The sequence below is a fragment of the Chiloscyllium plagiosum genome, chromosome 3, assembly GCF_004010195.1.
Source record: "Chiloscyllium plagiosum isolate BGI_BamShark_2017 chromosome 3, ASM401019v2, whole genome shotgun sequence".
In the NCBI taxonomy this organism is placed as follows: domain Eukaryota; kingdom Metazoa; phylum Chordata; class Chondrichthyes; order Orectolobiformes; family Hemiscylliidae; genus Chiloscyllium; species Chiloscyllium plagiosum.
The window spans coordinates 64,069,631-64,083,741 of record NC_057712.1 but is presented as its reverse complement, the minus strand read 5'-3'; the positions used below and the strand labels follow the sequence as shown (position 1 = coordinate 64,083,741).

Sequence of the window (14,111 nt, the reverse complement as noted above, 5' to 3'; positions counted from 1 at the left end):
CAATTTGGATACTGGTTAGGATAATGGTTCCTCAAGGCAGTGGTGCCAGTGTCGAGTCTGTGACTCCACAGACAACTCAGTCACACAGGAGAGTTTGGAGAAGAGTGGTAGAGCAATGGTGATAGGGGACTCCACAGGCAGCGGACCCAAACATTTTTGCAGCAGTAAACACTAGTCCAGGATGATGTGCTGCCTAATACAAAAACAAGGAAATGCAGTAAGTATCCTGTATCTGGTGAGAGAGAAATAGTGAACACTAAGTCTGGTTTGACTCTTTGGAAGTGTTCAGAGTTCAGAAGAGGAGGCATATTGGACTCAAAGCATTACTGTGGTTCTGTTCACCGAGCTGGAAGTTTTTGTTGCAAACGTTTCGTCCCCTGGCTAGGCGACATCATCAGTGCTTGGGAGCCTCCTGCAAAGCGCTTCTTTGATGTTTCCTCCGGTGTTTATAGTGGTCTGTCCCTGCCGCTTCCGGTTGTCAGTTTCAGCTGTCTGCTGTAGTGGTTGGTATATTGGGTCCAGGTCGATGTGTTTGTTGATGGAGTTTGTGGATGAATGCCATGCCTCTAGGAATTCCATGGCTGTTCTCTGTCTGGCTTGCCCTATGATAGTAGTGTATGATCAACTAGCCACAAAACGACACGACCAGCTATCCTTAATAGCCACACACGCAGACAACAAGCAACATGAATTCGACTGGGACAACACTACTATCATAGGGCAAGCCAGACAGAGAACAGCCAGGGAATTCCTAAAGGCATGGCATTCATCTACAAACTCCATCAACAAACACATCGACCTGGACCCAATATACCAACCACTACAGCGGACAGCTGAAACTGACAACCGAAGCGGCAGGGACAGACCACTATAAACACCGGAGGAAACACCAAAGAAGCGCTTCGCAGGAGGCTCCCAAGCACTGATGATGTCACCTAGACAGGGGACGAAACGTTTGCAACAAAAACTGCCAGCTCGGCGAACAGAACCACAACAAAGTGATGGAATATTAAATTTACTGTGTGGCTTTTTTGGTGGGGGAGTCACAGGCTAATGTGAAAGAAATCCAGTAATAATCATTTATAATGATTAATAATAACCATTTACTAGTTCAGAAGTACATGTATAGCCCTGTGTTCATTGTCTGTCAAGGTAAGCATTGAAAGTCATATTTCTTAGTGTTCTGATTGTCTAGGATACATTTTAACTTCACTTCTCAATGACCAATTGCAGAGTTACGTTGAATACTTACTTCAGTTATGAAGGGAAAATAAACTGTACAAATGTCAAATCATTGTATTGCTAACTTGTGGAGAAAGAAAGTTTACTGTTCATTTCAATTGATCATAAAATACCTGAGTTTTATTGCAGTGTTCAGAAATAACATTAGCAGCCCCTGTCATGTTGTACAATCAATTGTGTATTGTGCTGAAGTGGAGAATAATATGCAGAAACCAAATCTGGAGATAGCCACAGCCAGGCACTCTGTTCATGTCAGCATACCCACAGTCAAACCCTTTGAGAAGGGAAACTCAAATCTGATCATCACCCATCATGGAGTATAGACCCAAGTGAGTCCACCTTACATGATGTTGATTGATTCCCTTTCATCTTGGTGTCAATCCTAATTTGACCAGTAGTGCAGCAACAGGTCAACAGCAGAAGGAGGTAATGCTTGACTGAATGAATGAATGTAAGAAGTTTGTGCCACAGTTTATAAATACAGTCCATTTACAGATGTCTGAAGAACAATGGTATTATTTAGTCTGTTGATGTATTTACTTTGTAAATATATAGGCATATGGTGTTGTTTAAATGTCTAAATTTTACAGTAGTCTGGAATTAGTGGTTTGGCAGCAGTATTGAATGGCAATCACCTCACACTGCAGTGGCTGCTGGCTCTAGCTTTCTGCCAATGCTCCAGTATTCCTGTCATAGTTGCTCAACTTCAAGGAAAAAGGTAAATATTTCCCCCTTTTCTGTCCCCACATAGCCCCATCAGCTTGGGGAAAAAACTCTGTCCAGCCATAATTATACATTTTTTTACAGATTTGATATTTCAGAAGTGCCAACAAACATCATCACTGAGTACATCTGATTTGTCGAATTTTGGGTGAGAAGGGTGCATTGCGTTAGGTGGTTCATTGCTTCTGTTTTCTTACTCATAGTTTCCGCAACCCTGGCTAACCCCAGCAATTATGTCTCAAACTGAGATGAGAGAGTAGTGCAGCATGCTCTTCCCACCTCTGCTGGAATGCCCCACTATCATCAACTTCCTCTACGTTGATTAACTTAGATTTAGAATTGAGAGTATACACTTTTCCAAATGCGCAGTCTTATCATGTCTTAGGCAGGACAGGAGAACTTGACAGAATCACCACCAGGTTAAAGTTAATGATTTATGTCATTGTTTATTTAATGTGGAAAAACTATACTTCTAATCAACTGACACAATTGCCTACCTTTGACTTTTTTACCTTATTGAATGGAAAATTATGGAAGTTAAAGAAAATAACCATTAAAGTTGACAAAACACTTACAAATGTATTATCATTATTTAACCATAGCTCTTAAGAATGGTCTTTATATCCCCAACCCCTGCCACCAATCCACTGCCATTTGTGGCAATTGTGTAAAATTTATATCCTCTTGTTAAAATAGTCACATGTTCCATCAAACTTAAACATATTTGTTTTGAAGTTACACCTTTTGTGTGCTCTGGAGTCAGAATTGGACTGGATGACATTTTAACATCTGTGGACAATGCAGAAAAAACAATGTTATTGTAGCCTTGGTTGGATCATCTCAATGGACTATCGTAAAGGTTCAGCCAGAGAATGAGGAAAGGATTTTATTTGTCACAGCTTTGTGAAACAATCCTTTAGTTTTTGAGTCTTCACTGTCATCTCAGCGCATGTTGTGGCATTATTTTCACTGAGTTTGCTTTGTGTAGACTTCATTATTTGTTGGGTATCCTACTTAAGCAGGCTCCATCAACAAACACATCGACCTGGATCCAATATACCAACCACTACAGCGGACAGCTGAAACTGACAACCGGAAGCGGCAGGGACAGACCACTATAAACACCGGAGGAAACATCAAAGAAGCGCTTTGCAGGAGGCTCCCAAGCACTGATGATGTCGCCTAGCCAGGGGACGAAACGTTTGCAACAAAAACTTCCAGCTCGGCGAACAGAACCACAGCAACGAGCACCCGAGCTACAAATCTTCACACAAACTTTGAACTCAAAGCATTAATTCTATTTCTCTCTTTACAGATGCTGCCAGACCTGATTTACTCCAGCATTTTGTTTTTATTTCAGATTTCCAGATCCTTTTTTTTATTATTATGTATACTGGCTCTTATAACCAGAGTCCATGGTCTGCATTGCAATAATGATATGTGTCCTGTGCTAGTGAGCATAAGAATAGGAGGCTCTGAAGGAGGGTCACTGGAATTGAAACATTAACTCTGCTTTCTCTCCACAGATGCTGCCAGTCCTGCTTAGTTTCTCCAACAATTGCTGTTTTTCTTTCAGATTGTCAGCATCAATAGTCCTTTATTTTATTACAAAATAGGGAGATTGATTGATTGAACATATGGCTAGAGAATTGGGGAGAAAGTGAGGTCTGCAGATGCTGGAGATCAGAGCTGAAAATGTGTTGCTGGAAAAGCGCAGCAGGTCAGGCAGCATCCAGGGAACAGGAGAATCGACGTTTCGGGCATAAGCCTGAAGAAGGGCTTATGCCCGAAACGTCGATTCTCCTGTTCCCTGGATGCTGCCTGACCGGCTAGAGAATTGGACAGGGGAAAAACATACATCTTTCCTGTGATTAGGACTCGTTCAGGGAAGACAAGTTGTACATGTTACACTTTAACAGGTCTGGAACTGATAGCCTTTCAGGGTGATTTGCTAGTGCTGTTGGGAGGGTTTAAGTTAGCTTACAAAGGAAATTGGAATCTGAGAGGAGTACAAATTGGACAGAAATAAAACTGGTAACAGGATATAGAAGCACAACAAGTGAAATCAGAAGGTTGGTGAAACAAAGGTTAGTAACTAGGTTTAACGTTAAAACCTAGTTCAAAAAGATGAACCAAAAGACATTGTAAATCATCTACGTTGCTCTAAATGCTTTGCGCAGTCAGGTGCACAAACCAAGGTAAACGTGTATTACCTAACTGCCACAAAAGCCGACAAATCACCATAGGGCTGCTCTCTCATTTGAGAGAGATGACTGATGGTGACTTAACCTGAGGGCCACGATATTCCAGGCATGGGAAGAGGTTGAGAAGGAGTGTCCTTCATGGTAATGTCAGCTAGTGATGGGAATTAAACACAAACATTTGGCATCACATTGATTCTCAAACCAACTGTCCAGCTGACTGAGCTGAACTGACACCTGGCTGCAGGGTTATCAAGACTGGGAACTAAATATTAAATATTTAGGAAGGACAAATAAAAGTGAAAAGAGGTGGCATTGCATTGATAGCAAGGAATAATCTCAGATCAGAAAATGTGCAATATCTGTTTTGGATCGAACTACAAAACAACAACCTGTAAACATTGCAGGCAGTTATTTAGAGATTGCCAACTGTTAGTATGGTTCATGGTATTAACCTGGAGATTAGAGAAGCATGCAGCGTGAAGAATACAGTAGCCACATGTAAATCTTGGTAAGGCTATTAAGCACTAATGTTGTGGAGGTTGAATTTTTAGCAGTGCGCTCAGGAGTTCAGAGCAGTATGTTGAGTAATTGACGACAGAACAGACCATGCTAAATCTAGTCTCACATAAGGAAAATGAGATAATTAATACACTTGTTATAAAATAACTTTTAGGATTGAGTGATCATAATGAGATACAATTTTACACAATATATGCAAGTGAGGTAGTTCAATCTGAAGCTAGTATTTTAAATTTAATGAAAAATTGTGAAGGTGAGAGTTCATCTGGGAAAATACATTAAAAAGTATGACAGTACAAAGGCATATGCAGGTAACAGCTAGTCTCAAAGAATTATTTTACAAGTATACATTCTTTCAAAGCACAAAATAAGTCAAAACCATTTATTAAATAGGGCTAATAAATGAAGTGATGCATTGTAAAAGTTTAAAAGAGACCAATAAGTCTGTCAGATATAATAGCATATCCAAGAACTAGATTTTACAGTATAGCAAAGGATGGCACCAGAAACCAAGAAACACAATAGAATATGAAAGTAAATTAGTAAAAAACATTTTTGAAAATTCATAAAAGCTGCTGTAAGTACCAGGAAAAGTCAGAAGAATTTATAATGGAAATAAAGAAATGGCAAAAAAGCTAAATGATTATACTGTGTCCATCTTCACAGAGGAAGATAGTAGACACCTTCAATGATTGGAGATCTAAGGAACTGGGAAGATTGAAGGACTTAGGAAGTAAGTATCAATAAATAGTTGTTTTGGAGAAATTAACGAGATTAAAGGTTGAGAAGTCTCTAGGGCTTGACATTCTACATCCAAGAATGGTGAAAGATGCGACTGTGGAGATTGTGGGTACATTGAGGATTGGCTTCTGAATTTTATAGATTCTAGAATGATCCCTGCCCATTGGAAAGCATCACGTCACTATTTAAGAAATTTTCATATCAGTAGCACAGAAAATTAATAAAAGGGGAGTTGGTTGACACAGCATACTTAGATTTTCAAAAGACTCTTGATAAAGTTGCCCAAGGGAGGGAGATTAGTTGGCAAAATGAAAGCACATTGAATCGGAGCATGGGTTAAGGATTGGTTAACAGGTAAAAAACAGAGTTGGAATTAAAGTTCATTTGATATTGGCAGACTGACTATTACAATGCCTTAAGGATCTGTAATATGTGGGCCCTATCTGTTGAATGTTCAAAAATGATTTTAATTTGGGAACCAAATGTATATTTTCACTTGATATAAAGCTAGTTAGGAACATATACTGTGTGGCTTCAAGAGATTTGGACAGACTTGGTAGGCAAGAACATAGCTGAAGGAATAAACCATGGAAAATGAGAGGTTTTCTACTTTGGTAGGAAGAACTAACGTGCAGAGTTTTTCTTAAATGGCAAGAGTTTCTCAAATGTACATGTCCAAAGGGATCTAAGTGACTTTATCAATTAAGTGACTCAAGGCTAACATGTAAGTGCAGCAATGAGGCAAGCTAATGTTGGCTGTCATCACAAGAAGATTTGAATAAAGGAAAAGTAAAAACTTGCTTCAATTGTACATAGAACCTTAGTTACACCCCTGAACTACTGTCAGTTATTGTTCCCTTAATCTTAGAGATGATCTTATCATCATAGAGGGATTGCAATGAAGATTCAGCAGATTTATTCAAGGGATGCTAGGGCTGTCCTAAACCAAGAGATTGATGAAACTGTGCCTGCATTCTCTAGTTTTGAGGAATCAGGGTGATTTCCCTTTTAGGGTATTTTATATTTTTCAAACTAGGCAAGCTGTTTGCCCTGTTGGGGAGTTTAGGACCAAAGAACACAATTTCGAAATAAGGGGTAGGCCAATTTGCCATGAGGAAATATTTTGCGACTCAACGGGTTATGAATTTTTGGAATTCTCAATCCCAGTCAACCACAGAAACTCAGCCATTGAGTATGCTTAGAGTATGAGATTGACAGATTTCTAAATACCAATGACATACGAAAATACAATAGTAAAATAGGACTAAAGCAGATGATTACCCAGGATCATATTGAATGGCAGTACAGGCTGAATGATCTACTTCTGCTTTTATATTCTTCGATACCCACTTTGAGCTAATAGGGTTGATTCTGGAGTCCAAACACAACTAATTGTGCTGAAGTGACAGACTATCAAAGTTATGAGGAAAAAGTGAAAAACTGACTAAATTCGAATAACATAATAAGTAAACTCCACTGTGAAAAAATGATCCTTCAGAGAAAACTTTAAAACTCGGGATCCCTACAATATGAAAGTAGGCTATTCGGCCCACCAAGTCAACACCAACCCTCCGAAAAGCATCCCACCCAGACCCACCCTGTTCCTGTATCCCTACATTTCCTATTGCTAGCCCACCTAGCCTGCATATCCCCAGACACTATAAGGCAATTTCTGATGGCCAATCCATTGAAACTACACATCTTTGGACTGTGGGAGGAAACCTGAGCACCCAGAGTAAATCCACACAGATATGGGGATAATGTACAAACTCCACACAGTCAGCAAAGGAATTGAACCCAGGTTCTTGACACCAAGGCACTAGCATTAACCACCAACACATCATGCCACCCCACCCTTAAGTTTCATCCATAACCTGTACTTGATTAGCTCATCTTACCTGGGCTAACAGTTGTGGAGCAAAATGTGGCAGAGCTTTTGACTCAAAAAGGAAAGATTGTGTGTTTTCATACCTGACCATTACACGATGACTCTTGGCTCCATATGCAAATAAGACTGATTTGAGTATATGGACAACTGAGTGCATGGACAAGTGCTCTGAGAGATTAGTAATGGCACACATAACTCCAGCCTCCCAGATTGCCTTGGCCTGCTACAATTTATCCATCATCATGGGCGGCACGGTGGCACAGTGGTTAGCACTGCTACCTCACAGCGCCATAGACCCGGGTTCAATTCCCGCCTCAGGCGACTGACTGTGTGGAGTTTGCACATTCTCCCTGTGTCTGCGTGGGTTTCCTCCGGGTGCTCCGGTTTCCTCCCACAGTCCAAAGATGTGCAGGTCAGGTGAATTGGCCATGCTAAATTGTCCATAGTGTTAGGTAAGGGGTAAATGTAGGGGTTTGGGTGGTTTGCGCTTCGGCAGGTCGGTGTGGACTTGTTGGGCCGAAGGGCCTGTTTCCACACTGTAAAGTAATCTAATCTAATCTAATCTAATCACAATAGGTCCATGACAAACACCATCACGTAGGCCATACGCTCATCCTGGAACACTCTGATAACAAGGACATCTACATCAGACTTCTATTTACTGACTTTAGCTCCTCCTTCAACACAATGTTTCCAACCAAACTCATTTGTAAACTGAGACCTAGGATTTTCTCCCCCCCCTGCCCCCCTGCAACTGAATCCTTGAATTCCTGACTCAGAGACTGCGAATAGTAAGGATAGGCAACATAGGTGACCCCAAGGCTGGGTTCTCAGCTCCTTGCTATAATACTTATACACTCAAAACTGTGTGGCCAAATTCACATCCATTCACAAATGTGCTGATAACACCACCATAGATCTCAAAATAACAACAAGATAGAGTGTAGGAAAGACATAGATAGCCTACTGCTATGAATTGAAGACAACCATCTCTCTCTCAATGTCAGTAAAACGAAGGAGCTTTGACATCAGGAAGCAGAATGGAGGACATTTCCCTGTCTGTATCAATGGTGCTGAGATGAAGTTTCTTTGGAGTTTTTAGGAATAAAGATCACCGACGATCTGCGCTGGTCCATCCATGTCAATGCTGTAGTCAAGAGTGTACACCAAAACTTCAACATCATCAGAGGCTCAGGAAATTCAGTATGTCCACAATTTTTAGAAATGCACCATAGAAAGGATCCTATCTGGATACATCACAGCTTGGTATGGCGAATGCTCTGCTCAAAACCGCAAGAATTACAGAGAGTTGTGGATGCAGCCTAATCTATCACAAAAATCAGCCTTCCATCCATTGACTCCGTCAATACTTCCCATTGCCTTGGGAATGCAACTAAAGTAATCAAAGGCCCCTCCCACCCCAGTTATACACTCTTCCACTGGGCAGAAGACAAAATTTGAAAACAAGCACCAACAGATTTAAGACCAGCTTCTTCCCTGCTGTTCTCAGACTAATGAATGGACCTCTCATATTAGATCTATTTCTGTACCTTCTCTGTAGCTGTCACACTGCATTCTGCTCTACTACCCCAATGTATATACAATTTGCCTGGTTAGCACACAATACAGTACCTTTCACTGTATCTCAGTATATGTGACAATAACATATCCAATCAAAACTCTTTGACACAGATAATCTCTGTCCATGTGGAAAAGCAGCATATGGGAGAATGAAGGAAAGGAGTTGAAAAGATTAGGATGTTACATGTTTGTGCTTGATTGCTATTTTAAACTTATCTAATTTACTTCAGGGTACCATTTCATTAGTTTGCCAATTGATTAAAAAAAAACTTAAATGGGTGGAACTAGGGTCTATTTGATAAAATATTTACCTTTGCAGTAGGTTCTAATGTAATTTGTTACAGAACAGCTAGAAAAGTGAAATTCTGCACTCACCCAGCAAAGGCTTCCTCGATTACTTCAGTTTTCTGGAAGATAAAACATACAATAACTGTAATTCATCTTATAACTGTAATTCATCTGTCTTGAGTATCACTGGCGACCACAGTGAATTTAATAAGTTTTTTTGGAGTGGCACCCAAGGAATCAGATTAAATGAAGCCAAATTTACAAGTTGCCATGTTGGGATTTGGATTGCTGTCTCGGTGACTCCTCCACTTCCAAAGTCTCTTTGGTGTCTTGACTATTAAACCTGTTATATAGGTTATAATAGGTTATACAACTCAACACAGTAACTGTTATTTCGCACCTTGTAAAATTCTGTACTGTATTCTCTCATAAATCTATTAACTCTGATTAATAGTGATAGCTGTTTTCCAATATTTTATATGCGTTCTCTATTCAGCCCGCTCACCATAAAAACATAAGAAATAGAAAATGTGGTGCAGTCAACTTATCGAGCCTACTTTGCCATTCAATAAAATCATGGCTGATTTGGTTATGCTGAAGTCAGCCTTTGACCAAAGTTCCACTACTGTTTAGGGAAGATAATTTCAAAGATCAAACACCCTCAATGCAGAAATTTCCCTTTATTTCTGTCTTAAATGAGAACTCACTTATTTTTAACCTGACCCTCCTCATTTTAGACCCAAGAGAGGGATCATCCCCTCCAGTGTCTACCTCGTCAAGCCTTCCATACAATTTTATATGTTCCAACAACGTCATCTCATTCTTTTTGATGCCAATAGGTCCACCACTTGGTGTGACCTCACCAATACTATTTGCAGTTGTATGAAAACTTACATACTTTTATATTATATTCGTATTGCAATAAGGTCAACATTCCATTGCCTTCTGAATCACTTGCTGTCTGTGCATACAATTACAAGAAGCTTACAAGAATACTCATATCCCTCTACATCTCCATCTGTATTACCTTTCCATTTAAAGGACACTTCGCTCATCTATTGTTCTTGCCAGTGGTCAATTTCACATTTTTCTGCATTATATTTCGTCTGCCAAATTTCTGTCCACTCACTTAATCTATGGATATTCCTTTGTAACTTTCTGTATGTTACTCATAGTATAAAGATCAGTAGGAAAGCAAGTTATCAGAAAATTACAATCAATCAGGACCCTTCATCCATTTCATTACTATTGATCAAATATAATTGAGAGTCCAGCATAAATCCTTATGACACTCCACTAGTTCTTTTGCCAACCTGAAAATGCATTTAGAGTCATAGAGATATACAGCATCTGGTCAGGATCCTGTTGTAATTTTCGCTGTCCACTACATCTCCAATTTTGGTGTCATCTGCAAACTTATTAACTGTACCTCTTATGCTCACATCCAAATCATTTATGTAAATGACAAAAAAGTAGTGGACCCAGCACCAATCCTTGTGGCACTCCACTGGTCACAGGCCTCCAGTCTGAAAAACAACCCTTCACCACCACCCTTTGTCTTCTATTTATTCCAATTTTTATCTTCCTGCTAATCAATCAATGCTCTCATCATGTTCACCCACAACCTCTAAGACCATGAGCTATTAGCTTGTTTCGCAATCTTTTAATGTGATCTTTTGGAAACCAGAATCTACAACTACCGGTTCTTTGTCATCCACCCTGATTGCTGTACACTTAAAAGGATGCCAATAAAATTGTAAAGCACGATTTCCTTTTCACAAACCATGTAGATTCTGCTTGATTGCATTATGACTTTTTAAACAGAGCTGAAAATGTGTTGCTGGAAAAGCGCAGCAGGTCAGGCAGCATCCAAGGAACAGGAAAATCGACGTTTCGGGCATTAGCTCTTCTTGACGAAGAAGGGCTTATGCCCGAAACGTCGATTCTCCTGTTCCTTGGATGCTGCCTGATCTGCTGCGCTTTTCCAGCAACACATATTCAGCTCTGATCTCCAGTATCTGCAGTCCTCGCTTTCTCCTCGAAGACTTTTTAAACAGCCCAACATTATCTCCTTAATAATAGATCCTATTTTCCACATGACAAATGTTAGAATAACTGGCTCAAAGCTCCTTGCTTACTGTCTCCTTTTCCTGAATACTTAGGTTACAGTACCAGTATTCCAATTTTCTATGACCTTTCCAGAATCTGAGCAAGTTTGGAGGATTACAAGCAATGCACCCACTTCGTTTAAAATCCTGGAAGACAGGCCATTAGGTCCAGAGGATCAATCAGTTCCATTAGTCTCCGTAGTACTTTCCCCTCTAATAATCATGGCTATTCTAAGTTTATCCTTCTACTTTGTCCTTACCCTAACTCTTACCCCTATTGGTTTTCCACTATACTAGGGATGCTTTCTTTTATCTTTTCTGCAAACAGAGATACAAAAGGGGAGACATTACCATTATGCAAATATCACTGGATTAGAAAATAAGAGATGAGCTTGATGCAGGTTGAAACCCCATCAGTTGGTTGAATTTAAAGTCAGTTATCAAGTCTCAGTGATGACGATCATGAAACCATTGTTACAAAACCCAGACTAGCGCATTACAGGCTTTTAAGGAAGGAAATTTGCTGTAATTATCTGGTTTCATCTACACGTGACTCCAGATCTACAAAAATGTGTCTGAAATAGTCCATCAGTCAATTCAAACGCAGCTGGGAATAGGCAACAAATTCTGGCTTTGCCAATAGTACTAGATTCCATGATTAGTTTTTAAAAACTTGTTCAAAGCTCTCTGCCATTTCCTTGTTTCTCCATTATTAATTCTCAATATCATCTTTCAAGGATCAATGCTCACTTTAACAATTTAGAGTCATAGAATCATAGAGATGTACAGCATGGAAACAACTCGACCATGCCTGCCAGCATCCAGCCCATATCCCTCCAAACTGTTCCTATTCATATACGCATTTTAAATGTTGCGATCGTACCAGCCGCCACCACTTCCTTTGGCAGTTTATTCCACATACGCACCACCCTCTGCGTGAACATGTTGCCCCTTAGGTCCCTTTTAGAAATTCCTCATTGCCTCTAACTGTCTCTCCAACTGATCCATTCCATCTGATGGGACTCACAACCAACGACACTTATTGCAGATATAATCCTCAGTTTAATTTTTTTTTAAATCTTTCTTACTAGATTTCTCTCCTACTCCAATTCCTTTCTTTGTAGTCACCTTTTCCTGCACTACGAGTGTGGGCTACTTAGCCGGTGACATCACTGTGAAACAGGACAAGAAAAATGGGAAAAGGGATTTGATGAGATGGGAAGGAATGGGTAACTCGACTCCAGGCAACGGACCCCAAATGCACATCCCTCGCTCTGACTTCAGAGTTCGACCTAAAACTTGATCTCCTGCCTGACTGAACTGCAAATCTCTAACACCCCTCCATCTGACCCCATCTCCCTCTCTGACCCCCCAACCCCAACCCGAAACATTTCTCTTTCTCTCTCACTCACCACCACCTCCTCGAAGATGCTCTGGAGCTGGGTCTCCATAGAAACCGCCATCTCGCGGCCCCCAGCTGCCGCCTCCCCTTCAATCCACGGAAGTCTCGAGCAGTTTCCGCTTCCGGGCTGAGCCGTTCCGTCTCCTCCCACCCTCCGCCGTGCTCCGACGGCCTCCGCACTTTGGTTCCGAGCCGAAGAGCTGCCCTTTTTTGGTCAAAACCGTCTCGGGTCAAAGTTTCCTTTCCCTGTTTGCAAGTGTGAAATCGAACCGGGGGCGAGAAAAACAATATTGTGGAAGATTTGGCTGCGCATCCAATTTTCAGCTTCACGCGATGTAAACTGATGAACACTTTTACATTAAGCCGGTGCCTGGTTGAAGGCAATGAGGGAGCGAGGCCCCGGCTTTACTGTTTGACTGAAGACCGGAGGTAACCTTACCAGGCTGCAGGGGTGAACGCCGACAGCCACTGCCCCCCAGCGGCACCCGATGGAAACAACGAAGTCCTGTGTGAAGAAAAACCGAAAAAATTGCAGCTGTTGGAAATCAGAAACAAAAATAAAGTTGCTGGAAAAGCTCAGCAGATCTGGCAGCATCTGTGCAGAGAAATCAGAGTTAACGTCTCGGGCTTGGTGACCCTTCCTCAGAACAATAACGAATTCCAACCCAGAGACTGCCTAAAACATTGACTGAAATTCACTTCTTCTACTGAGCCTATGTTACCCTGAAATATCTCCCAAAATCTCATTTAGAATCCATCCCAAAATAAAGCTATGTCGGCACCCAAGGCAAGCACTGAACCCACAAGATTATACTCCTTCTTTATGCATGAAACTTGAAGTTTTGACTCATTTCCCGATTGTTCTTTCAAGGGTTTGTTTTAAAAAGATTGGAATTGTTTACATCGAAAGTGGGCCTCACTGGACAAACATTTATTAATCATTCCTAATTGCCCTGCAGAAAGTGGTGGTGAGGTCCCTTTTTGAATCTCAGTTCACCTGAAGCAGGAAGTAGGGACACCCACAATACAGTTCAGGCAGGAGATCTAGGATTTTGACCCATCGGTAATGGACAACCAGTGATATAATTCAAGGAGGGAAATTTGCATCGGTTGCTTTCTCATTTCCCCTTTTAGGTGGTACTGGGTTTAGAAGACGCTGTCAAAGGAGCCTTGGTGAATTTCTTCAATGCGTTTTGTAAATGGTACACACAGTTGCTTCTGAGCCTTGGGGCAAATAAAAATATTGTTTAACTTGTAAGATACCCTGCTGTATCTTAGATGGTCTTGAGTTTCTTGGGTGAGTTGGAGCTTCACTCATCAGGGCAAGTGAGAAGTATTCCATCACATTCCTGACTTGTGATTTGTAGGTGGTGGACGTGATTTTTGGTGTCAGGTTTACTCAACTCAAAATTCCT

The 14,111-nt window shown here is 40.8% G+C and overlaps 1 protein-coding gene across 3 annotated transcripts in view; it reads right to left on the bottom strand.

The window, feature by feature from the left end:
• med23 (mediator complex subunit 23) overlaps window positions 1-13,876 on the bottom strand; it is a 121,241-nt gene extending 107,365 nt beyond the window's left edge. For 2 of the 3 annotated variants that reach the window (XM_043683331.1, XM_043683338.1), the window contains exons 1-2: window positions 12,707-13,876; window positions 9,274-9,305 (exon numbers count right to left, since the gene is read on the bottom strand). In XM_043683331.1, coding sequence (XP_043539266.1) covers window positions 9,274-9,305; window positions 12,707-12,757 — 83 coding nt within the window. In that variant the 5' untranslated portion in view covers window positions 12,758-13,876. The remainder of the gene's footprint in view (window positions 1-9,273; window positions 9,306-12,706) is intronic. The other variant, XM_043683342.1, reaches the window with a different exon arrangement.
• Between the last annotated feature and the right edge of the window lie 235 nt (window positions 13,877-14,111).